Source organism: Delphinus delphis, chromosome 12 (genome assembly GCF_949987515.2).
Source record: "Delphinus delphis chromosome 12, mDelDel1.2, whole genome shotgun sequence".
NCBI classification, from domain to species: Eukaryota; Metazoa; Chordata; class Mammalia; order Artiodactyla; family Delphinidae; genus Delphinus; species Delphinus delphis.
The window spans coordinates 75297285-75324933 of NC_082694.2; the positions used below are offsets into that span (position 1 = coordinate 75297285).

Consider the following 27649-nt stretch of genomic DNA (forward strand, 5'->3'; position numbering starts at 1 on the left):
AGTCGTGGTCCCGTGTCGCCTCCGAAGCAGTACGTGGCAGACGTCACTCAGGAAAGTCCTTCGTTCCCGGTTTCTGCCACCTACTCCATCTCGACCCTCTTTTTTTCCCCATTAAATGCCTCTCTTCTTGCCGCTCTCATCTCGGGGATGCTGAACCACCCGCCTCCCCTCATTCCGAACTACCCTAGGCCTATAAGCCCCCCATCTCCCTCAAGTAAGAGGCAGGGATCCATGAGCGCTAAGGCGAGTTGCGGTTCTGATTGGGCGTGAGATCTTGTCAATCTCCAAGTTTTTCCAATCAAGGGCCGGGTCCACCTAGCTTTCCGCTCTTCCATTGGCCTGTGTGCGGGGAAGGTGGAGGAAAAGGGTAAACCGAGCTCGCGCGAGAGCAGCGCTGGGTCTTCAGTGCGCAGGTGCGAAGAGTCTGGCTGGGGCCCGGGCCGGGGGCGGGCTAGAAAACGCGTCGTTTGATTTTGGACAGTGACGGAGTTATCTGGGTTCAACCGCTGGGCAGAAGGCGTTTGTCAGGGCCGCGGCCAAGAACGAGGCCCGCCAGATTCCCAATGGTGTCCATGACTTTCAAGCGGAGCCGCAGCGACCGGTTCTACAGCACCCGGTGCTGCGGCTGTTGCCATGTCCGCACCGGGACGATCATCCTGGGGACCTGGTACATGGTAAGGGCTGGCGAGGCGGGAGGGTACGGCGCTGGGGGGAATGCGCCAGGAGCGGGAAGTGGGGGGTGGTCCGAAAGGGAGGATCCACTGGGAGGGGGTGGGGCGGGAAGGCGTGGGGGACCTTTTTAGGGGCCTCTAACTTTGAGGGGGCAGACTTGTGTCCCGGAATCGGAGTGGTGGTAGGTGGGAATAGGGAGATGGTTTTTGGGCGAGAGTAAGAGGAGGAAAGCGGGACTGGGAAAAGCAGGGGGGCTTGGGGGGCGGGATGAGGGTGCTAGGTTTTGGTTTGGGGAGCTCTGGAAATGACCAGGTTTCGGGATCTTTTTGTGTGCTTCCGTGACCTGAAAGAACTCTCCCTTCCCCCAGTGCTTCCTGGAATTTTTTTTTTTTTCCCAGCGAAACAATTAGGAATGCACCTTGATAGATGCAGCCTAGTTTTAACATTACTTCTTGCTTGAAGGGAAGGCGACATATCCATTTTTAACGCAGTTGTCTGTGGTTCCTGGACCTTATTTGTTACAGTGTGTTTGTGATGTTACAGTGTGTTTGTGATGTAGGCAGAAAGGCCTCTGTTGTGAGTGTGGAAGTACGCTTGGAGGTAATACCATTTGCCAGGATTTACATACACTCGATTTGCCTTTTCCTAATGCAGTAGATCCCCTCACTCCCCCATCCCGTGCTCATGAGACGCTTTTCATAAAAGACCTATTCCGGTTTTGAGACCTTTGTTGAGGGCTTACTCCGTTTTGGTCACATATGCTGGCATTCCCTGGGGGCCAAGATCTATGTAATTCTATGTCAGAACCAAGTTGGCAGTGTTATTGATTGGTGGTTCACTAGTAATACCTTTGTGATTTCTTACCACCATCTCCAGTATCCATATACATTGAATCTAATTTGTGACTTGTAAATATGTGCTTCTGTTTAGGTAGTTTTAGGTTATGATGACTTTACAGAAGATTTGACAAAGTTCTCATATTGCCGACTCGGTCATGTTCGCTAATGACTTTGTGATTTTTTTAGTTTTTGGTTTGGGAGGTTGTGGCATTAGTGATACTGCAGTTTCTGATAACATCTGTGAACTGCGAAAAAGGAAAAGCTTTATCACAGGCATATCTTTTTGCCTTTCTCTGTTCTCATTTCTTCCCAACCCAGAGGTTTGATCGAAATCATCACCATTTGGCAAACACCAGATGAGAATCATCTTCAGTTAGGCAGATACAGTTTCATGCCCCACCCGCAGAGGACCATTGGAACTCTACTTTATTCCTAATTGCCATGTTGTTATTTACAGTCTTGCTTCATGAATGCACATTAAAAACAACAAAACTTGAATGTGTAGGCTTATTGGGTTGTTTCTAAGCTTATTTTAATATTTCCATTATTTTTATACTCAGAAACATCATTGCTATAATTATATCACATTTCCCCACGAAGACCGCCCCCCCCTTTGTATTTTAACTGATTTGTAAAACTGGACATTGATCAGATCAGGGCAACAGCAGCATTGTATTTCTAACTTTTTATTTCTTCATCTTGCTAAGGGTCTGGGTCTTCAGTTTCTTTTGTTTGTCCTTAGCTCTGCCTTCCCTAAATGAATAATTCAAATCTTTAGGGTCCTCAGGCCTCTTAGTCAACCCTGCTTCCCTCATCCCTAGAAGATGACCTTCCCTCCTACTTAATTGAGAAAGAGCTCAGCAGCCTGGAACTCAACCTGCAAACTTACTCTTCCTGTTTCTTCTCATATCCTTGCCTCCATTCACAGAACAAAGGATTTCTAACTCCTCAAGAAGAAAATAAGCACCATCTCAGTTTCAACCATCCGAATGTAATTGGCTGTATTTCTTTCCAAGGCAGATGTTTTTTTGATGCTATGGGCTCAGCTCATAAAAATTAAGGGAATAGCAAGGAAAATTAGGAGTTATAAACCATGAAACTCAAAATGCAGAGAGAAGAACTTTAGTAAGGGCATTTATTCTCCCAACATAGGGAACAGGGAGTTGTAAATCTGTTTCCCACTGGAAGGACTTGATGTGAAAACATTTTGCATAGCATCCTTTTTGCGTGCTTTAGTTTTATAGAAAGATGCCGTAGCTGTTCTTTCTTTGCATGGATTTCTCTGGTTAGTAGAATATTATGAGCTGCTTACATCAGTTAATCTGTTTTAAGACATATATTGATTATCTACAGTGTAAATGGCTGTGGTGCACATACAAAAAGAGTAAATCACAGAGATGTGTTATTCGTCTTTTGTGTTCCTATTAGCTGCCACACAGAGGCTCTGAAGTGTTTCTTGTCTTGGCCATGGCATCTGCCATTAAGATACTGATGGTATTGCAAAGAACTTTGGAGCAAAGATACAAAAGTGAAACTTAACGGTACAGTGTCAAGAGAGAAGGAGAAGGTGATCAGTAATATCAGATTCAAATTACATTAAGAACTGGAAAAGGCCATTGGTTTTGTGGATTACAGTATTGTAATTGTATTGGTGACTTTAAAAAGTGTGGCTTCAGGACCCTGGCAATACAAAGACACAATATCTGTCTAGTTGGGGAGACATGTAACATTCAGAAAACAAGATCACCAAGACACAAAACGAAGAGGAGTTGTCTGAACAGTGCATTTTTTTGCCAGAAGCTTCTTTACTAAGAGAAATAATATGGGAGTGGGTGGGTGAACTGGAATGTCACTTCCCTCTCCAAGTACCTTGTCGGGGATACTCTTCCTCTTCTGTTCCAGGTGGGAGAATATGATTCTCTTTAGATTGCCCTGTGCTGTTTGGAACCTAGGGGTTCAGTCCTCCCTCCTGCCGGGTGCAGACACTGTAGCAACGACTTTGTATCTGATATAGTGTCATTGCCTTCTAGAACTGCCTCTACTGGTCGCATGTTAGGCGATTGCACACTGTATAGTAAAGGATTAATTGTATGGTATTAAGTAGTGCAGTAGGACACAGAGACGCCAGAGCCAGTTGAAAGAAGCATGCCTGGCTTAATACCTGGTTTAAGTAATATGAAATTTCAGAATGAGCTCCAGTTTAAACTCTGACGTTCATAAATTGTTTTTTCTATCATTTATTGAAAAATTTGAAGCCATGTGATTTTAAACAACAGTTTCTTATGTGGTGTAAGTGCAGATGCTTATTGAACGATTGAAAATGAGCTTAAAAGTCTGCTGCAGGGGTGTCCTCTTTCATGGTTAATGGTGTACTACAAGAAGACATTTTGAGCATTTGTTATAATTTTAGGTCTTGGAAAGATTTAATATATGGCTAATTTTTCATGAGTGTCTTCACCATAAACAGTCTAAAAGGTAGGTAGCTGAGGTAGAAGTGAAGACAGGCTCCCTCAAGCTGTGTTCCTTTCCAATCCTCACCCCCGACTCCTTTAAATAAGGATAACTTGTGTATATTTAAAAGTTAGTATCTTTCCTCAAATACCTTTTTTTTTTGTCTCAGTGCCTTTGAATATGCTCTCCAAAATGCTCTCCCCCAAGTCACTTTTTAAAAACTTTATTGAGAAAAATCTCAAATTCACAAAAATAATGAAATAGTATAAAAACCTTTCATTTACTTATCATACAGCTTCAACCATTAACAACCATTTTGCCAATTCCAGTTAGTTATTTATTATTTTTTTAATTGGGGTATAGTTGTTTTACAATGTTGTGTTTCTACTGTACAGTGGAGTTCCCTGTGCTATACAGCATGTTCTTATTAGTTATCTATTTTATACACATTAGTGTATATATGTCAGTCCCAATCTCCTGATTCATCCCACCCCCAACCCCCCACTTTCCCCCCTTGGTGTCCATATATTTGTTTTCTACACCTGTGTCTCCATTTCTGCCTTGTAGACTGGTTCATCTGTGCCATTTTCTAGATTCCACATATATGCGTTAATATATAATATTTGTTTTTCTCTTTCTGACTTACTTCACTCTGTATGACAGTCTCTAGGTCCATCCCTGTCTCCACAAATGACCCAATTTCAGTCCTTTCTATGGCTGAGTAATACTCCATTGTATATATGTACCACATCTTCTTTATCCATTTGTCTGTCAGTGGGCGTTTAGGTTGCTTCCATGACCTGGCTATTGTAAATAGTGCTGCAATGAACATTGGGGTGCATGTGTCGTTTTGAATTATAGTCTTCTCAGGGTATATGCCTAGTAGTGGGATTGCTGGGTCATATGGTAATTCTATTTTTAGTTTTTTGAGGAACCTCCATACTGTTCTCCATAGTGGCTGTACCAATTTACATTCCCACCAACAGTGCAAGAGGGTTCCCTTTTCTCCACACCCTCTCCAGCATTTATTGTTTGTAGATTTTCTGATGATGCCCATTCTAACCAATGTGAGGTGATACCTCATTGTAGTTTTGATTGCATTTCTCTCATAATTAGTGATGTTGAGCATCTTTTCATGTGTCTCTTGGCCATCTGTATGTTTTCTTTGGAGAAATGTCTATTTAGGTCTTCTGCTCATTTTTGGATTGGTTTTTTTTTTTTAATATTGAGCTGCATGAGCTGTTTATATATTTTGGAGATTAATCCTTTGTCTGTTGATTCGTTTGCAAATATTTTCTCCCATTCTGAGGGTTGTCTTTTCATCTTGTTTTTAGTTTCCTTTGCTCTGCAAAACCTTCTAAGTTTCATTAGGTCCCATTTGTTTGTTTTTATTTCCGTTACTCTAGGAGGTGGGTCAGAAAAGATCTTGCTGTGATTTATGTCAAAGAGTGTTCTTCCTATGTTTTCCTATACAGTTAGTTTTTTAATAGTTCAGTTGTTTTCTTGATGAAGCTTCCTTGACTCCCAGCCAGAGGGATCTGGTTTCCTTACTGTGTACCTGGAAAAGTTACTGCATACCTCTTGTATGTACTTACTAAATAGTACTAATTACACATTAGTATGATTATCTTTTTAAAAATTTTTACCCCCTACAGCAAGATGTCCTCCTTGAGGGAGGAAGATGGTATGCCTTTCTCTATAAACTGTGTGTTTAATAGTAACTTATTAGAGCATTTGAAGTACTTATTAGACATTTATTAAATGAATTATCTCCTCCAAAAATAGTAGGAATAACTCATTTGTAACTGCACATAATGGTAAACAACAACTGTATACGTACATTCAACTATATATACATTTAACAACATTTTTAAAGATAGTCCATTTTGGTCTCTCTCTGATGACGGCTCTCTGACTTGCTTGAGACCCCATCAGGTTGCCCTAAAACACTGTTCTAATTATAGTCTTCGCAGATATTAGGTTGTGGCAAAATATGCTGTGGGAAAACTAAAGAATAATGATTAAAAAATAAAACAGAAACAAAACCGGTCCTCAAGGGTCTTCTGGGATGGGTGTGGCGATGAAATGAGAAGCAAAGAGGAATTACTCTCCCCAGGCTGAGTGCTTCCAAGGATCTGATACTATTCCTTTGAAACAAGTGAAATCTAACACATCTGGTCTTCAGCTGCTGTATGTTTACTTATATAAAGTGTGCACTAGGCTTATAACACAAACCATATTGTTTTTCTCACTAAATACAGTACTGCTCCTACATTGGTGTGTCCATTGCCCATGCTGTTGACATATTTGCTGCATTCTATACCTCTCCATATTACTAGGTTTAGAAGTTGACCATTATTTTAATTACATTTTTACTAATTTTCTTTCATGAATGCAGTAAAAGGGAAAAATGAATCAGGAATAAATATTCTGGAATTGTTTGTATATAGTTGCTCTCTTCATAGAAATTTTATATTACAAAACTATAAAGTTTTATGTGTGTTTTGAAAAACGCTACATGGAACTTAGTAGAAATATCAACTGTAATCAAAAGTAAATAGGATAGGGCCTGCTTATGAGCACAGGATAGGTGCTCAGTGATGTATCTTTTAAGATCACAAGGATGGGTTTTCCAGATTAGTACTTTAAAATGTTAAGTTGGGGTGCTAATGAAATATAGTTAATTCAATGAAGATTTGAAAAATTGAGCATTTAATGAAATAGTGCTGAATTTATTTTACCATTTCTTGGTCCTTTTGATTAGACCTATATTTGTTTTGTTTAATATTCGGGGGTATGACTCACAGTGAAAAGAAATTTGAAGTGTCACTAATACTAGAAGATAATAATGGGTGAGTCTGTGACTTACCCATGGAAGAGAAGAAAAGAGATTTTTATAAATCCTACATGTGATACAAATATTTAAGAAGGGAAAATTGAACTCCTGAATATCTTTGTTGTGTCATGTCCTTCACTTAGTAATTGAGTTTGCATGTTTTTCTTGACATGAAAGTGTTTTTCTGTGCAGTGCAGAGCTTTTAAACTATGACCGTATTGTGCTTAGCAAAGAAGAGTTTGGTGAATTGATTTCTAACTCATTTCCATACACAGAATATACAGTGTTTTAGTAGATGTATCTGTTTGTTCAATAATTAATTCATGTGATTGTATTAACTCATACTCATACACCACATATACTGTCCAAAACCCATCGCAATAGAAGTGGGCAAAAAAAAAAAAAAAGTCAGCCTTCAACTGGAGAGTCACCTTGCAAATATGATTGTCCCTTGTAAGACCTTTCAAGCATTGAAGGATAAAATACCTTGCTTTAGAGCAGTGCAAGAAAAAAGGCACGTTACTGAACATATTTATTTAGAGGGTAAAGTATAAACATTTTATAGCCTTAAATAATGGTTTATTTTGGAAAGATCTCAAAACAAGGGTTGCTTAGGAATGGTTATAAGTAATCCTATAGTGGTAAGAAGAAGGATGCCTAAAAAAGAACCAGATTTGTATCCTAGCTCTTCAGCTCAGTGAACTTAACACAAGTTATTTCACTTTGCTGAACCTTAGTTTACCCATCTGCAAATGGGTGTAAGTAATATTTACTTCACAAGATTGTTGTGAGGAATAAGTGAAGTAATATAGATGAATTTACTTATTTATAGTATATAGTCAGAAATATCAATTGATTCTGAATTAGGTATTGTGACACTGTTTATCTTATTTAAAGATAAAACTTGGGCTGCATGTCTTATAGAATGTGAAATGCCTTCAGCTGATAAGCTGTGTTATTCAGGGTGGACAGGAGAGAGCTACATAATAGAGATTGTTTAAAACACTGTTGGTAAAGCTCCCATATCCCTTGAAAGTATCGAATGTTCACAAAGGGAAGGAAGACAGATTCTGTGAACTCTAGATAGGGAAGCCTACTCCAATCCTCAAATCATTAGTGTTGTTTTGATCACTTAAAGGAAGTGGTGCCTCCTGGGATAACTGTACAATTCACTAACAACTAGAGGCCTAGAGAATTTCCTTTTTGAATTGGAGTTACACCCTGGTAGACTAAGAAAATTCACCAGATACCAATGATGGGATTTCAGCAAGATGTTTGACAAAGTCTCAAGATGTTTCTCTGGACTAGATAAAGACTTTTATTCAGAGGTTGCTGGCTGATGGGAAGAGAACAGCCTCTGTCTGGCGGCTTTGTCATCAGCCCTGTTCTTTTGCTTATGACTTAGTTGGAGATTCTCATTATATGATGATCATATTTTCAAATGCAGGCAGCTGAGAGTAAGTCTATCCGCAGGGTGTCAGAATATAGATGGAGAAAATCTTGATAGGCAAGAATGTTAATAAGATGAAATTTGATTGCAAACATATATAAGCGCTTATGCTTGGGCCTCTGAATCCAACTCTACATGTAGATACAGGTGGTAGCTTAGCAGGATCAAATGTGAAAAAGAACTGGGAGTTTTAGGGAGTCACTCATGTGACATTTAAAAGATTTATGCAGCCAGTGCCGTTTCAGGCTGCGTTAATTGAAATTTGTTAGCCCAGGATATGGGAACTGAGATCCAGATGTGTTGTGATCAGGCTGATCTTCTCTCATGTTAATAGTATGTTGAACAAACTGGAATGTGTGTATGGAGGGGAGCAAAGAGGAACTAGTGAGCCAGCTGGAAAATATGCTGGTTAGAAAACTGGTTTAAGTACCTGAGCGTTTATTCTAGAAAAGACAATATTTGGAGGCATATGTTGGCTGCCCTTACGTGTCAGAGGAGCACTTATTCAGAAGGGGTAGCAAATTATCTCAAACTGTAGAATTAAGACCAATAGGTGAAAGTTAAATGACACAGTCAGAATCTTTTTAAGCATTTGAGTGTAGCTCAAGAGTTTATAGTTACCTATCGCTGGACAGGAGATAACTGTGGAGGGGCTTTAGGCGTATCTGATGGATCATTACATACTTAGCCCATTGAAATTATATTTATCTGATAGATTAGCTTCTTCAAATCTGGAAATTCTGAGACTGGGATATGAATAAATATGTGATTCAAATGAACAATTTGTGATGATCTCTCATTTTTCATTGTTGTGCCTTCTTCTGTTATATTGACACAGGATCAGTCAAACATCTTTTCTCTGAAATGATTAAGTTTGTACTTTCACTTTATGAAATATTTACTTTAAAGTATTCTTTTTTTGCGTACGCGGGCCTCTCACTGTTGTGGCCTCTCCCATTGCGGAACACAGGCTCCAGATGCGCAGGCTCAGCGGCCGTGGCACATGGGCCCAGCCACTCCGCGGCATGTGGGATCCTCCCGGACCGGGGCACGAACCCGTGTCCCCTGCATCGGCAGGCGGACTCTCAACCACTGCGCCACCAGGGGAGCCCCCAACTTTAAAGTATTCTTAAAATGGTATTGTGTATTTTGTCTCACAGGTAGTCCCCTTTTTGTGTCTCTGTTACTTCAGGGAAAAACAGTGTTAAATAGGGGAAGACATCTAAAGATTGTGCTGAGGACCGCTCACTCCCTGGCTAGTAGTATAATTGGTAAAATGTTATCTTTCACAGGTGGTCAACCTGTTGATGGCAATTTTGCTGACTGTGGAAGTAACACATCCAAACTCAATGCCCGCTGTCAACATTCAGTATGAAGTCATTGGCAATTACTATTCGTCCGAGAGAATGGCTGGTATGTTTTTAGTTGAGAATATCTCCTGCTGATTACACACATACAGTTAACTTGGAGGAGGATTGATTAAATTATGTTTGTTATTATACTTGCCGAGGCACAAAATGTTTTTGTAGGTTTTTTAAAAATTATAATTGAGCATTATAATTGAGCATTTGTAGCCAGAAAATGTAATAGACTGCTAGAAGATTTTTGAGAAATGTGTATTGTATACATTTGGGTACTGTGGAGAGAGGAGGGGAGAAGGAATTACAAAAAAGACTGAGCCTTTGAGGGTTAGCTGACAAGTTGTAGTAGAGGATGGATTTGCTCATGGAGCAAAAATCTTACAGTAAAGTATAAAATGTGAATTATTTGAATATTTGGTGGTATCTTTTGCCCAGGGCCTCAATTCTTAATATATTTTTATTGTTTAGATGAAGATTTGACATTGGCGTTAAAAATAGAGTACTCCTAGAACATTCATGGAATGAATGTTCATGGAAATTACCTTTTTAAACCTATTTATTCCCTGATAGCAGTATTTTTCATTATTTATCTTTCTCTAACATACAGGTTTAATTTTATATTAAAATTATGTTAAACATTTAATATTTGAACAGAAAATTATGCTTCAAACTTTTTAGTGTGAACAATTTCTTCTTCAGAAAAATTTCATTTCAGAAAAATGTTCCCAGTTCACATGTGTGTTGTATTTATATTGTAGGCTCTTTTTAGATTAGCTTTTATCATAAAGTTCTGTACTTCTGTACATTATGATCTTCTCTGATCCATTAATGAAGTTTTAAAAAAAATTTGGTTATTAATTCAAATGATTCATTGTCCTCAGGGCTAACCTATTTTAGGAGCCAAGTAGAGTTTTCTGGCCATCTGTTATACATTGTAGTATGATAACACTAACAGTTGTTCATACTGTGTTTTTAAAGTGTTTTTTTTTTTAAATGAGTTTCCTGATTGTATTTCCAAATACAGTATATATAATCCTTTAATTTTGTTGTCAAATTGATAGCAGAAATACCAAGAACATACAGAAACATACTTTCTGGCATTTGATTTTTTTTCTTCTGAGTAATCTGTTTTTATTTAAAAGCCAGAATAGAACAATAAATAAAACTTTAGCTTCCGGTGACGTTTTTTGGCATTTATACAATTTTACTTTAGGCTGTAAAATTTTACTGAACCTGCTAATGTCAGCGTTTTCCCTTGTCATGTGTGTTTCTCTTAAAATTGAGGTGTAGAAAAAGATTTATGGTTATTGAGATTCTCGTAGGTCTGTACAACTGACTGTTGTTAGAGCTGCAGAGAAGAAGTCACAGATTCATTGCATGTTGCGTGAGTGTTGTTGCTGCTATAGAGAAAATCAGATCTATTCATTATCATATGTTTGTTGATTATATTCTACCGAAGCCCTGTTATTGAGCAAATATAAAAAAAAATACATAGTTCTTGGTCATATGGTAGTTGGTGTTTCTTTGGAAGGTAAGATTTTACTTTCCTACAGACCCAGTATTGCAAAGGTAAGTTAATTTCTAATCATTGGCCTGATAACTGATTTTTTAAAATGAGGTTTGTGATTAGTTATTTTTAATCAGCCAAATAGTTATTTTTAATCAGCCAAATCAGTGACACTCAGTTTATAGGAAATACTTCTGCAGCATATGCAGGCTGTTTTTCAAATATGAATTCATCCTTATTTATACTCACTTTGGAGATGGGTGGACACTTGGGGCCTCCAAAGGAGGTGCTGAATGTAATGGTGGCTGGGAACCTGAGGTTCTTCTCTGGCATCTAGCCTCTCATATTTTGTTTGCCTTATTGATTCACACATACTGGAGTGTCCCTTGTTCCAGGCATGAAATGTGTTTCCCACCCACCACCCCATCTCTCCTGTTTTGCTTTTTGTTGCTCCAGCGAAAGACCTTGAACTTCACTTTAATTATTCCGACACTTTAAGAAGTCAAAATCCACTCCTAGTCTTCCAGTAACAGATTTTTGAAAGCTGATTGTTTGAATGATAAATTTTGCTTTCAAGTTTGTTTATATTTGAATTCTTCCCTTTGAGTGCCATTTTGCGTGCTGCAGCAGGGAGGTTCTTTAAGTCCTTAACGTTTAGCTATCCTGTGTCCTCTAGGAAAATTTAAAGAGGGCTGTTCTTACTTAGTTTAGTGCCAGATATTGATGCTGTGTGCATTGCCAAGTGACAAGATGATACATAACGTTTATCCAGTAGTGTGGACATTCAGCAGTTAGTCTAATCATTCATCATTATTAGTGCCTTTCAGGTTCTTAACTAGCCAGAGTCAGAGAATCAGCTTTAGATTTGTGCTGAGAAGCTCATCAAGTCAAGTGTGGGGGCTCTTTTGGTTTGTTTTTGTTTTGTTTGAGATTACATGAGTGCTTTGTGAGAAAATTTAGTGAACATGGATTAATGTAGAGAAAGGCAGCAATCTGAGGAAGGGTTGAGGAACAAAGAAGAAAATAGACCAGGATGTAGCAGAGAAGCCATGGTTGAAGGGATGCGGAGCAGGGATTTTGGGTGTTGAAATGGGAGTGGGGGATTAAGGGAGAAACTTGAATTTCAGGCTGTGTATTTTATCTAAGGCAGTTGGGGGCATCTGTATAACCCTGTGTTTAATACATCTGTCTCTTAAGCAAATACCAGCCTTTTGCTCCAGTCAAACCCTGCTTATCTCACAAGACCCAACTTGTACCATTTCTTTCATATTTTTTCCCTGATTCTACAGGCAAAACTAATCGTTTCTGCTTCTGTTGTAGCACTTGCCACACTGAATTATAATTATCTATTTCACATCTTCAGAAGTTAGACTCTGAGCAGAGATCTGTCGCTGGCAGAGTACCTGCTTCATGTGCCATCCTAAATAAGTGGCAGTGAGTTGTGGCCGTTTAACAAACAAGAAAAAGGCACGGATTTCTCAAACTTCATTACTTAATAACATTATTTTGTCATAAAGAGTTTTATTCTTTTTGTTATATAAGTAGCTTAATTAGATTCTTCTTTTTGTTTTCTTAGATAATGCCTGTGTTCTTTTTGCCGTCTCTGTTCTTATGTTTATCATCAGTTCAATGCTGGTATACGGAGCAATTTCTGTAAGTATTCTATGATTTTAACTTTTTTTTTTTTTGCTGTTTATTTATTTTCTTTAATTTTTTTAAAAAATTTATTTTGTATTGTTTTTTACATCTTTATTGGAGTATAATTGCTTTACAATGGTGTGTTAGTTTCTGCTTTATAACAAAGTGAATCAGTTATACATATACATATGTTCCCATATCTCTTCCCTCTTGCGTCTCCCTCCCTCCCACCCTCCCTAACCCACCCCTCTAGGTGGTCACAAAGCACCGAGTTGATCTCCCTGTGCTATGCGGCTTCTTCCCACTAGCTATCTATTTTACATTTGGTAGTGTACATATGTCCATGCCACTCTCTTGCTTTGTCACAGCTCACCCTTCCCCTTCCCCATAACCTCAAGTCCATTCTCTAGTAGGTCTGTCTTTATTCCTGTCTTACCCCTAGGTTCTTCATGACATTTTTTTTTTCTTAAATTCCATATATATGTTTTAGCATACGGTATTTGTCTTTCTCTTTCTGACTTACTTCACTCTGTATGACAGACTCTAGGTCTATCCACCTCATTACAAATAGCTCAATTTCATTTCTTTTTATGGCTGAGTAATATTCCATTGTATATATGTGCCACATCTTCTTTTTTTTTTTAACATCTTTATTGGGGTATAATTGCTTTACAATGGTGTGTTAGTTCTGAGTTTTACTGAATGGTACCCAGTCATTGCATATACCTGATGTGATGTTGTGGTTGCTCTTTCTTTCCTTCAGTATCAAGTGGGTTGGCTGATTCCGTTCTTCTGTTACCGGCTTTTTGACTTCGTTCTCAGCTGCCTGGTTGCTATCAGTTCTCTCACTTACTTGCCAAGAATCAAAGAATATCTGGATCAGTTAGTAAGTGTGTATGCTAATTAAACTTTTTTTTCCATTCATTGAAATTCAGAGTCAGCTTTTGGGCACTATTTTTATTTTAACCTCCCCTGTTTCTTTTTTAAAATGTTTTAAAGCAATTATCATTACTACTCTTAATGACCATGTTGAAACCAAAAAGATGAAAATAGAATATCTTCTTGCCATACCACGTGGACAATCCGCTATTAAAAGTCCCTAAAGATGGATATCATAGAACTTCAGGAGTAGTTCATCTTTTGTTTTGGGTATATGAAAAACATAATAGAGAGGTGGGGATACCGGCCACAACACAGAAAAAAAAAAAAAAAAAAACATAATAATTTGACTGTATTTGGCACTTATTGGAGTTGTAGCTTTCTGTCTTTGCAGGCATCTGTAGCAAATATTTGATGCCTTCTATAGCCTTCACTCTATTCTAGGCAAACTGTTAGTGAATGGTATAAATGGAAACATAACTTCCTTCTCTTCGAGGAGCAAAGCATGTGTTTGGGGAGTCAAGACATGAAGATCTCATTTGTGATAATAAGCTAGGGCTGTTCCATGACAGCAGTAAATGAGCATAAGTTAATGACATGGGATGGAGAGGCAGGGAACACTGTGGGCTGAAGTAAGGTCTGGATGGAGGTGTGGGATCCAGATGAATGGAAGTTTATTTAACAAATGCTGTCTTTTGGGGAATTTTCTTGAAACCCACTTCAGATAGTCCATTTTGCATACCACAAATTTATTATTCATTCATTCAAAAAACATTTGTTGATGGCTTCCTGTGTGCAAGGCACTCTGCTCAGTCCTAGGGCTACATCAGTTAAAACTTACTTTCTAGTGAAAGAATTGGGAAGTTGACGGTTATTGAATTAAAATTGTGATAAAAACAGTGAAGTAAAAGTGTCGGTTGCTTTGTGAGTGGGTATCACACAGATACCACACCTGGGGTGGGAAGTGAACTTTGAATTGCACTCAAGAGTCTGAGCAGGACTTGAGATAGGAAAAGTACAGAAGAAAGTTCCAGGTAAAAGAGATGCAGGAAGGAACGTGGCATATAGTCAGGGAACTCAGAGGTGACCGCGGTGGCCCGGCAGACGTGGTGGGAGCAGCCTGTGATGGGGCTGGAGAGAGGTGGCCCGGGGCAGGGCCTGCTGGCCTGGTCAGCAGCTTCCTGAGCATAGTTCTCCCTGATCACGTAGTCCTTGGCTGAAAATTTGCAAGGCTTCTGAATAAAATTTATAACGTACCCCCTGGAGCCGGTCCCATTGAGTTTTTGTCCTTTTCTTATTTATAGATGAAGGCTTAAAGAACACTTTTGTTCCAAGGAGACACTTCGTAGCTAGGGTTTGGGGTTGGTGTGTGGATACGATTTTCTTCTGGTCCTTGGGATTTCTGTGTGCTTTTTTAATGAAAATGTAAAATTATTTGGGCCTTTGTGTTGATGTTTCCATTAAAAACAGTTAGAAGTTTTAAAAGATTAAATGAACTTTATAGAAGAACATCAAAAGGAATTTTCTATTCCTTTGGCAGAACCCCAGTGGTTTCTCTGTTCTGTTATTCACTTGGTGTCCCAGACTGGAAGATGCTTTCTCTGTTGGCCAGCTTGTAAATCCTAAATTAGTTTGTAATGCCTTTCTCCCTGAACCTAGCTCATTGCCTTGCACACAGTAAATGCTAAAGAAATATTTGAGTGAATACAGCTGATCTGGGCTTCCCTGGTGGCACAGTGGTTGAGAATCTGCCTGCCAATGCAGGGGACACGGGTTCGAGCACTGGTCTGGGAAGATCCCACATGCCGCAGAGCAACTAGGCCTGTGAGCCACAACTACTGAGCCTGCACGTCTGGAGCCTGTGCTCCACGACAGTGAGAGGCCCGCGCACCGCGGTGAAGAGTAGCCCCCACTCGCCACAACTAGAGAAAGCCCTCGCACAGAAACGAAGACCCAACACAGCCAAAAATAAATAAATTAAAAAAAAAATACAGCTGATCTTTTTCAGAACATTTTATGTGTCCAGTAAATAGTATAAGCTTGCCTGGCTTCATAACCAGGGACGTGCCTTCTTTTGGCCCCTTTCTGATGAGCATTGAGACTGACAATTGGCTTTTTTTTTTTTTTTTTTTTTGGCCACGCCGTGAGGCTTGTGGGATCTTAGTTCTCCGACCAGGAATGGAACCCCGGCTACCGCAGTGGAAGCACGGAGTTCTAACCAGTGGACCACCAGGGAATTGCTGACACTTGGCTTTTAAAAAATCATTTTCCCCATGTAGGACTGAATGGCCCATGAAACTTAGGTAAATCTCAGCACCTCCTGACTTAGTGACCCAGGGACAAATCTGGGGTCATGTACAGGAGACAGTGTGTTCCCAAAGGCCAGGAAGATGTAAAATGAGCTCAGTGTAGACTCTTAGGAGTATTCTGAGTGTTCAGACATATATTTTAAGTGATCAGTAGCATGCATTAGTGATGCTGAGGCTTAAAAAGCACTTTGAGTTAAATTCTGTTTATAAATTTTTATTGGAATATCAGTTCAGATTTGGGTGCCTTTTGTATTCTTAAGATGCTTTCTAGGTTATCACAAAATACAGGTGCCATGGCTGAATTATAAGTGTGTGTGTATATGTTTAATTAATAAACTTTAGTTTTAGAGCAGTTTTAGGTTCATAGAAAAATTGAACAGAAAGTACAGAGTTCCCATATACCCCCTCCTGCCCACCCAGCCTCCCTCACAGTCCATATTCTGAGCCACAGTGGATATTTGTTCCAGTTGATGCACCTGCACTGATACATCATCACTCAAAGTCCGTGGTTTACATTAGAGGTCACTTTTGGTGTTGTGCATTCTGGGGATTTGGACAAGTGTGTAATGACCTGTACTCGCCATTGTGATATCATAACAGAATAGTTTCCCTGCTCTAAAAATCCTTTCTGCTCTGCCTATTCATCCCCCACCCCCCCTTTTTTTTTACAGCCTGATTTTCCCTATAAAGATGACCTCCTGGCTTTGGACTCCAGCTGCCTCCTGTTCATTGTTCTTGTATTCTTTGCCTTGTTCATCATTTTTAAGGTGAGTTGCTCACTAAATATTTGGGGGGCCATTTGGACTGTGACACTGTCCATCTAAACCTTCTTGTTGCTGTGTCTCCTTACAGTTCTCCTATTCTGATGTAGTGGTAGAGACAGCTTCCAGGGAACGTCCTCCCTCTTGTTTCCAGGCAGTGGTTGGAAGCGCCAGGATTCTTCCTAAGGAACATCATTGTGTTTTTGGATGTGGTTCATGATTTGGATTGAAAATCTGTTAAAATTCCAAAGGTTCAGAAATAGAATTTCTTCTGCAGCACAATGGTTGTCACACTTGAATTGGAATCCCAAACTCTGGTTTCTCTGTAAAACAGTGGTAATAAAACCTGTGACATTTAAGTGAGGGCAGGTAGGGAAAGCACCTGGCCTGTGCTAGGTCCAAGTGGATGCCGGTCTCCTTCTCCGTGGAGAAAAGTGGGGAGAGCATTATAAGTCACCTTCATTTTAGAGCAGGTGGTCTATTGAGTTTCGAGCATATGTAAATTTTGTTTGTATTCTTTTAGGCTTATCTAATCAACTGTGTTTGGAACTGTTATAAATATATCAACAACAGAAACATGCCAGAGATTGCTGTGTACCCGGCCTTTGAAGCACCTCCACAGGTGAATGATCCTTTACAGTATTAAATCTTCACTAGCCTTTATCAGTTATTCCAAAGAGAAGACCCTGGATCTTGACTTTCTCTTCAATGCCATAACTGTGGTTTAGGGATAATCCTAAACTTGTGGATAGCTTGTATCTACAAGTTTCAGCCTTTCTCACTTGGAATCCTGGGTACATGGGCTAGAGGCACCCTGCACTGCTCATCTCATTCTGTTTGGCCAATAGGTTTGATTCGTAATCGGTCTCCAAGCATTACATTTTGAGGGGGAGATCAGACAGGGAACCGCAGTGTGGGCGAGCCAGGCTCTTGGCTTCTGGAACTTCTAAGGATAGGGTACCATCAACTGAAGCTTGTGTTGCTTTCCGAAAACATCCATATGATCCAGTGGGGAAGCTGATTTTCCTGTGGGGAGATGAATGCAGTGGATTCCAGGAGTCTGTTGGGAGGCCTACCTCTCAGGCCCTCTAGTTGCTGCTGTACTGTTTTCCCAGGTTTCCAGCATGTAGAGTATATGTGACCCATGTAGGGCCAGCCTGTCACATTAGAGTCACTTAGATTAAAAATGCCACTCTTCTACACAGATGTGCCCTTTACCTTAGAGCAGAAGACACAAGTACTTGATCCTTTGCCTACAGATTCTGATGAAATACAGCCTCATAATGGAGCGTTCCTTTAGCGTGGTTCAGCGGGACCCTTCACCGAGATCCTAAGTTCCTGAGGTGTACTTGGCACTGCTGCTTTATCAGTCACAGTGGAGCGAGGGGAGGGTGGCGGCACATACCGCCTGTCAAGGCGTCCTGGTAGCCTCAGGGTCAGTTCAGAAGCAAAATTTTGTCTGCCCTCCCTCCTTCCATCATCCATCTCTAGTGATCTTGGATCAGACGTCTCACCTGCGTGTAAAAGCTCCAGGTTATTAGTCACCTCTACTCTCAGGAGCTATAATTGACCCTCAGACAACATGGGTTTCAACTGCGAGGGTCCACTAATATGTAGATGTTTTTCAGTAGTAAATACTACAGTACTATACAGTCTGCGTTGAATCTGCAGATGTGGCACTGCAGATACGGAGGGCCATCTATAAGTTATATGTGGATTTTCAACTGTGCAGAGTGTCGGCGCCCCTAATGCCCACATTGCTCAAGGGTCAGGTGTACTCAAGGGTGAAGTGTACTTAGCTAATGGTTTCTTCAGCTCTTCCGTAGGTTTATATACCCCTATTAAAGGTATTAATTCTGAAAGCTGAATTATTCAGATAGAATTTTAAAGGAGAATTAAGTCTAATATAATTTTTTGTCTCTCTTCAGTATGTTTTGCCAACCTATGAAATGGCAGTGAAGATGCCTGAGAAGGAACCACCACCTCCTTACATACCTGCCTGAAGAAATTCTGCCTTTGTCAATAAACCCTATACCAGCTTTTTGTCTTGTTTATTTTACAAAATGCTGCAACACAGGGCTCTTCAAACTTATTGGATATAAAGTACATTTTCCTTTGTTTAAACACTAACAAGCTTTTTGGATAGCTATTAAAAGTCAGATTTTGTTGTTGTTAAGTGTATTACATTTTAATAGTTTTTGAAGACAATCTAGGTTAAGCAAGAGCAAAGTGCCATTGTTTGCCTTTGATTGGGGGGTGGGTGGGAAGCGGGCATTCTCACACATATTCTTTTTTAACTGCACTTTCTTTATATAATAGTTTGCATTTTGGTTATTTGCTGCCCTGGATACTTCCAGGAAGAATGAATGAAATATTCAGGGTGAGCGAGTTCGGTATAAGATCCGAGATTTTCAGCTCTGAAAACAGGAAAAATATATAACATTTTAACTTGACTGTGGAAGATGATGGTTGCATGTTTCTAATTTTGTATGTTTCCATCTTTGTGATAAGATGCTTTAATAAATCTCTGAAATATTTATTGTTTTTTTTTTTTAATCTGTTATCCTTTTTTGATAGGTGAAACCCAACATTTTCTATTACAATAAACTCAGACTGCCAGGGTTTTTTAGTACTTTGAGAATAGCCATAGCCAAGCTCGGTGGACCCAGCTGGGCCTGTTCCTGTCCCTGGAGTGGATGTGTGGACCATCACAGCTTCTGATCACTACTTCATTCGCAGCAGGTTTGTCTTCTGGGAAAGGACACAGGCCTTACACTTTTTAACTGGAGAACAGTCATAATATATTAATCCCAATTATTTCCACCAAGGAAGGGGAAAATGTTATTGTTAAGGGATCATTTTCCATCAGAGGGAAAACTGTTGTCACGTAACAGTTAAATATCCCAGTAAATATACCCAAACTGTTTGCCTTTAAAAGTTCATTTTTTTCCTTCTGCTAGTGCTAGAGAAACACTAGGTTACTTAGTATATTTGATTCTGAAATTCAGATAGAGGTAACACTGAAAGATAAATGCTTAGTCCTGTTTTTTAAAATAAGCAGCTTCACCATGAGTAGCTCATACATTTCACCATTCTGACTCATAAGTTTGATACTCTCTTCGCATTCCCACAAAAATGTCTCGTGAGATGCTGATGCCCTCCTAAATCACAAAGTTCTGTTATCCTTTCTGACTTCATTTTTTTTTAGTCATTCAGTGTTACCAACTACCTAACCTTCAAAATCACTCTTCTCTTGGCCTTCAAAATATTGTATTGAGGTTTGCTTATCTTTTTAATTACTCAATTTCCTTCTCTAGCTATCTTCACCCACACCTACACTTGTCCATGCCACTCTGTATTGTGGTTTTGGCTATCTTGCTTCACTTTCTCAACTTTTACTTAACACTGTATAGCTGCAAAAGCTCTGTAAAGTTCCAAGTGTTTCTGAGATCTGTCAGCTCAAGGGTCCCATGAGGCCCTTGTTCCCAAAATTGAGCTCACCAGAATACACATTCTCTCTGGCATCCTCTATTGGGTTCAATACCCAATTCTCACTTCTATTTAATCTTGAGCAAAAGTTTAATGCAATTCAATAAGTTTTGAGCATGTACTTTGTTCCAGGTTCAAGAAATGTAGGGATGGGCAAAATGTAAAAAAAAAAAAAATTCCCTGGTCTTATTTTAGTGGGGAGAGGCAGATGATTTAAAATAACCTGTATAGTAAGTTAGTGATAGAGCTATGGAGAAAAAAAAAAGAAACAAGGAAAGGTTGGGGGGGGGGAGAGTGCAGTTTTAAACGGTGTCAGGAAAGGCCACACTTTGAAGGTGACATGTGAGTAAGACCTGGGGAATGAGGAAGGAGGAATATCCCAGGCCAAGGGACCTGCAGGAGCACGCCAGGTATGTTCAAAAAGTAGCTTGGTGAGTGGAGAGGGAGGAGAGTGGGGAATGATGGGAGACAGTGCAGAGAGCTTTTGAATTGGCCATTGCAGGTCATTATGATGACTGTCTTTATTTATTTATTTATTTTTGTGTTGGGTCTTCATTGCTGTGCGCGGACTTTCTCTAGCTTCTGCGAGCGGGGGCTACCCTTTGTTGCGGTGCGCGGGCTTCTCATCGCGGTGGCTTCTCGTTGCGGAGCACGGGCTCTAGGTGTGCAGGCTCAGTGGTTGTGGCTCGCAGGCTCTAGAGCGCAGGCTCAGGAACTGTGATGCACGGGTTTAGTTGCTCCACGGCATGTGGGATCTTCCCGTACCAGGGATGGAACCCGTGTCCCCTGCATTGGCAGGTGGATTTTTAACCACTGCGGCACCAGGGAAGTCCCTGATGACTGTCTTTTAGTGGACAGGAAGCTACGGGTTTTAAACACATGAGAGTCCTGAAATGAATTATACAGCTTCTTGGAGTCTCTCATCTGGAAAAGGACTCATAACTCACAGAGTTGTAAATAAATGCTGTAATTCATGTACCTACCCTAGTACAGTGCCTAGTACATAACCGAAAATCAGTAGCTGCTGTAAGACAGACTGTATAGGGAGCTGCCGAGAAATCACATGATGGATTCAGATAAACTTGGTTTTAAACCCCAGTTTTGCCACTGATTTACCATGTAAGTGTGGCCAAGTTACTTAACTTCTGTGAGCTTTAATTCACACAATAACTTCCTAAGCTGAAGCCAGTGTGTACAGCGTTTAGCACAAGTGCAGACTTGTAGTAAGTACTCAGAAGAATACATTTTTATATACTGAAATATTTTAAAAATACTACTTAAAAGAAGATTTTACTAAGTGGTAAATTCTGTACATTGGTCATTCTCTCCTCTGATCATTTGACAAATGGACTTTCAATGAATTGGCTTTGGAGAATGATTTGGTGAATTGGGCTGCTTCCTTTCCTCTCCAGCACCTACCTCCATTATAGCTCATGTTATATTGTATCTGTGTCCCTGTTAGTGGACAACTTGGAAATAAGGGCCTCTTTTTTTCCCATCCACAGCATTTAGTTCAATGACCTATGCAAACCGGGGGCGGGGGGTCGGGAGTAGTAAATGTTTACTGAATGTAACAATTAGTCGCCACAAAATTTTCACTGCTAATAGATTATTTTCAGTATAAGTTGGGTTATCTAAATGTGGGGTACAGCACACCTACATTTAAAGGGTCTTACAATATGAAACCAAGAGACTTTCCACTGTTAAACTATACATTTTGTTCCTTCTGTTGAATGGTGTACTAATCGCTCTGTTTTCCAGGCTCATTTGTTCAGTCATTGTGGAACTTAGTTCTAAGTCCGTTTGTTCCAGTGTTCCTTGTAGGCAAATGCTCTGTGTGCCATTTTCAGGTCTCCTTTTGCTTTCAGAGAAGGCATATGTTATAAATAAGCTCAAGAGTTGACTGAAAGAAAAAGTTGTGCCTTTGCTTTTCTGAGGTTGCTTTGTTTTTCTAGAAAATCATGACTTCAAGTATGAGAAAATAAGAGCCAGGTGAATGATGCCAAATAACATGAAATTCGGGCACATGAGGGAGGCAGAATGGCGCTGGTGGAATGAGCACAAGATCTGGAGACAGAAGATTGAAATTCAATTCCTAATTTCACCAAGATATTATTCCCTCATCTTGGGAAATTTCACTGGGGTCTGAGCTTCAGTTTCTTCATCTGTAAAATCCACAAGATGCAAATTCCTGGCCTACAGACTTCTTGGAGTTGTTCTTAGGATCAAGTGAGGGAGCAGACGTGGGAGGGTTGGCAGCTATAAAGCCCTATGCAAATATTATCATGAGGGGGCGTGTGAGCGAGAATGGCTAGAGGAAGGTCTGAAAAGGAAGAAGAAAAGTATTTGACCTGGAAACCAGAAAAAGAGTAACTGTTTTCTGGTCTGTTGGAAAGGAGCTTTGCATCTGTCATCATTCAGTTAGGTAGCTGAAAATCTGGACAAGGCATCAGGAAACCTGATTTATATTCCTGGCCCTCCCATCAGTTGAATGATATTAGTAAATAACTCTGCAAACAAGTGGCTGCCAAGATTCCTTCTTCCTCTGACCTTCTGTGACTCTTATTTTTGGTTAAACAATTATCTTTTAAAGAGAAAAATAATTTAAAAACCTAGGGCTTCCCTGGTGGCGCAGTGGTTAAGAATCCACCTGCCAATGCAGGGGACACGGGCTCGTGTCCGTCTGGGAAGATCCCACATGCCGTGGAGCAACTAAGCCCATGTGCCACAACTACTGTGCCTGCGCTCTAGATCCCATGAGCCACAACTGCTGAGCCTGCGTGCCACAACTACTGAAGCCCGCGCACCTAGAGCCCGAGCTCCGCAACGGGAGAGGCCGCCGCAATGAGAGGCCCACACACCGCAACGAGGAGTGGCTCCCGCTCACCACAACTGGAGAGAGCCACACGCATCAGCGAAGACCCAATGTAGCCAATAATAAATAATAAATAAATTTATAAAATCCTACATATATACCCATTTAGCTACGATTTCTGGTGCTTTCATTCCTTTTGTAGATCCACATTTCCATCTGTTAACATTCTTCAGCCAGAGGATGGTTTTTTGGGGTTTTTTTGAATTTTATTTTATTTTTTTTACAGCAGGTTCTTATTAGTCATCCATTTTATACATATCAGTGTATACATGTCAATCCCAATCTCCCAATTCATCACATCACCACCACCACCGCCACTTTGCCCCCTTGGTGTCCATATGTTTGTTCTCTACATCTGTGTTAATTTCTGCCCTGCACACTGGTTCATCTGTACTATTTTTCTAGGTTCTACATACATGCGTTAATATACGATATTTGTTTTCCTCTTTCTGACTTACTTCACTCTGTATGACAGTCTCTAGATCCATCCACGTCTCTACAAATGACCCAATTTCATTCCTTTTTATGACTGAGTAATATTCCATTGTATATATGTGCCACATCTTCTTTATCCATTCATCTGTCAATGGGCATTTAGTTTGCTTCCGTGACCTGGCTATTGTAACTAGTGCTGCAATGAACATTGGGGTGCATGTGTCTTTTTGAATTATGGTTTTCTCTGGGTACATGCCCAGTAGGATTGCTGGGTCATATGGTAATTCTATTTTTATAGTTTTTTAAGGCAGAGGACGTGTTTTAACATTTTTTTTGCAGTGTGGTTCTGCTGTTACTGGATTCTTTTGGCTTTTGCATGTCTGAAACTGTCTTTAATTTACCTTTGTTTTCAAAAGATATTTTCCCAGGATATGGTATTCTAGGTTGTCAGGTTTTTCTCCATTCAGTACTTTAAAGATGTTGCTGCACTGTTTTTCTGCACACATTGTTTACATTGAGAAATTTGCTGTCTTGCTTAATTTTGTTCTTCTGTATGGAAATTTTTTTTTTTCTTCCAGGTGATGAAAAGTTTTTCTCTATCACTGGTTTCAAGCAGTTTTTTATGATGTTCCTTGATTGTACATTTTGATTTGTACAGTTTTTACATTATGTGCATTTTTTATGTTCTGTGTTTGTGTGTTTCTTGTGGCTGGGGTTCATTGACCTTGGATCTGTGGATTTATAGGTTTCATCAGGTTTAGAAATGTTTTCAGCCATTATTTCTTCAAATATTTCTTCTTGTCTTCCCCTTCCTCTCCTTTGGGGCTCATGTCTGGCTGGAAAGATAAGAATATACTTCCTACAGTTAGGTGATTAGAGATAAGCCTTGAGAATTGGACAGATCTGAACAGGTGAAGATGTGGGTAGAAGACTTGGTAACTTTATTTATTTATTAAAATTTTTTGGCCGCGCTAAACAGCTTGTGGGATCTTAGCTCCTTGACCAGGGATTGAACCCAGGCCTTCGGCAGTGAAAGCATGGGGTCCTAACCACTGGACCGCCGGGGAATTCCCATTGGTAAGTTATTTAATATAAAGGGCTCGAGAGAGGAAAGAGGACACCGACTTCATGCCTGTGTGGCTGGGAGAATACCGGTACCACTGGCAGAAATGAGAATAAAGGAGAGGGAGTTCATTAAAGAGGAAGAGGTTGAGTTCACCCTTGGAAATGCTTGAGCTTGGAGTGCTTTTGTGACCTGTGAATAGAGAGTACAACCGGCAGGGTTATTAATGGAGGTCTACTGTCCAGGAGCAGGATTGGGACAAAAGACCCAGATTTTGTAATTACCAGCAGAGGAGTGGTAGCTGAAACTGCATCAGATGAAATTCCTGACAGAGATGGTACACAAAGAACCAAAGAAGCCCTGGTCATTCAGACTTTCCACTTCCAGCAATTTATTCTAGGGAAGGAACAGTAATTCACAACAATTCATAAAAGGAGATTCATTGAAGCACCGTTTATAATTTAAAAACAAGTAGAAACTAAATGTCCCACAATGGAGAATTGGTTAAATAAATGGAATATAGGATGGAATACAGTATAGCCATTAAAAATGTTGTCTTAGAAGAATAATTGTAATGGAACATTGTTCGCAATGCATTAAGTACAGAAAGCAAGTTACAAGACCACAATATACAGTATGATCTCATTTTAAATAAAATAGATGAATATATAAGCAGAGAAAAAGAGGTAATACCCTATAGTGTATCTTTGGGGTGGTAGTGTCATGGATATTTTTTTTCTTATTTTTGCTTACCTACATTTCCTAGATTCTATACAGTGTTATATTACTTTTACAACAAGGAAAACCACCTATTATAATTTTTTAAAAGTACCTAGAAAAAAGCCTGTGGATTTCCAGACTGTATAGAGTGTGGAAGGCAGAAAAGGAAGTGGCGAAGGAAATAGACACTTGGTACAGAATCGGGGTCATACCCCAGCCCGGCAGGAAGGGGCTGAAACTGGAGCATCGGCCAAAGTGGAACTGTCTGAACTGTCCCAAGGGGCCTTTGCATTTGGTGATCCAAGTCATCAGTGACTGCTCTTGAGAAGTGTGGAGAGAAGGAGGAGAGAGGGCAGTCACTCCCTGGTCCAAGATGTCCCATGACCACAGAGCTGGTCCCTCGGCAAGGCCCATTTGGTGTGGGAACGCGGTCCCACCATGCACCCTCCATGCTGGGTGGCTATTTTCTTGCCCCTGCCCCTGCAGTGGGTCTCCGTCCAGGCTTGTTGCCAAGATCTTTAGGACCACCATGTTGCAGACTCCCTCAGTGTGGCAGTTGCCTCCAGAGGTTGTTAAATGCAGATTCCTGGCTGATTCCCAAACCATCTGAATCAGAATATCTGGGGTGGGGACCCAGGACTCTGCCTTTAAAAGTCTCCCCAGTGATTCTTATGCATGGGTTAGGTTGTGTGTTCAACAGGCCTACTTCTCTAGGTTTCCAGCAGAGTCAGAGAGGACTGAACCTGAGAATTTCTCTAAATAGCACAACTGGGCATTTTTGTCATAAATCAGTAAGTCCAGAATATGGAGAAAATCTCTCTCGGAGTCCAACCGACACCACAGCCTTGCATGTGTCCTGGGAGCCTTTGAAGCTGGGCAGCAGCACGTGACCAGAAGGAGAGGGCTTGGCTCCTGGGAGGGATGACAAGGCTTTCAGTTGATTTGCCAGCTGGCCTGGGCAGGGGAGCTGGTGCAGCTCCCTTACTGACCAGTCACCAAGCAGCAAGAACATGGAGACCAACCCATGGAGGCTCTCTCACTCTGGAGCCGAAAAGCTATTAGAAAGTGGTTCGATCAGACCAAGCCAGGGGCCTCTTGGTGAGAGACTGATCTGGATAAAAAACCCAAAAGTTCTTACTGAACCAAGAGAGGAAACCCCAGGGGGTACCCATCCATCGCATTATAAAAGATGTATGAAGACATCGTGCTAGATCGCATTATGGCTTTTAGCAATTTGGTATACCTCTTGTAAAAGGCTTATATTCCCCACCCACTGACATCAGGCTTGCCCACGTGATGGGGTTTTGGTTTGGGGTTCATTAACTTGGGGTAACATGTGAGTGGAATTAACAGAAGCCACTTCCTTGCAAAAACGTCAAGATCTGTCATCTGGTTCTGCCATCTCTCATTTCTTCCCTTTGTCACAAGACCAGCATATTCCAGATTGAGGCTGCCCCTTAAGTCTGTGTGCCAGGATGAAGATGTAGCCATAGGAAAGACACATAACAGAGCAAGAAGTAAATCTTTGTTGCTATAAGACCCCGAGATTTTGGAGTCATTAGTTATCAGAGCATAACCTAGCTAGAGCTGAATGATAAAGAAACAGTCTTTTAGAATTGTACAAACAACATAGCAGTATTGATGAATTTTTAAAGAGAGTTACCCATAATTTATTCACTAGCCAAAACAGTTTAGACCTCTTTATCAAAACCGAAATGGTCTTGATTTCTACATGTGCCTACATGCGAATGTGCTGAAACAGACCATTATGCTTCATGTTGCGTCTCCCCCTGCATTTCTTCAGAGAAAGAGCCTGTGGTAGAGGAGCACCAACTCCCCCCGCTAGAGGAGGCCAGAGGAAGGGCCTGTCTGCGGGGCCCATGCCCAGCACAGAGCCGGCTCTTGTCAGGCAGTGGAGTGAAACTGAGAAAAGCCATTTCCTCAGCATCATTTGACTCTTGGAAAAGTAATGCCAATTAATTTCTTCTACAAACAATCTGACATGCCTGTTTACTGTCCTGCCAAGGCACAGCTAAATATCAGCCCTGTTCTATGAGCTTTCATTTCCTGAAGTCCTGGTCCCACCATAGACCATGAACCTGCACGCAGTGAGGGAGAACTTACAGGAATTCAGCAGCGGACAACACAGGCGTCAGCTCTGCGCTCCCAGAGCCTTCAGTCTAGTGGGGTATAGAAATAAATACATTTAATCTTTTTTAAAAATATATAAAAGAAACAGGATACTGTAATAGATTGGAAAGGAAGAGACACTAGGAAAGAATATTTAAAACAGTTTTCAAACTGCTGACTGAGAAACATTAGTGAATCATGAACTCTGTTTAGATGTTGATGACCAGATTTTTT

General features: G+C 40.4%; 1 protein-coding gene across 1 annotated transcript; it reads left to right on the top strand.

Annotated features, from left to right (window-relative positions):
- The first annotated feature begins 420 nt into the window (after window positions 1-420).
- LAPTM4A (lysosomal protein transmembrane 4 alpha) lies at window positions 421-19240 on the top strand. The gene is made up of 7 exons (XM_060027058.1): window positions 421-674; window positions 9541-9661; window positions 12693-12769; window positions 13518-13640; window positions 16614-16709; window positions 17227-17325; window positions 18632-19240. The coding sequence occupies exons 1-7, from the start codon at window positions 564-566 to the stop codon at window positions 18704-18706; spliced, it is 702 nt and encodes a 233-aa protein (XP_059883041.1). The 5' UTR covers window positions 421-563; the 3' UTR covers window positions 18707-19240.
- The last annotated feature ends 8409 nt before the right edge of the window (window positions 19241-27649 follow it).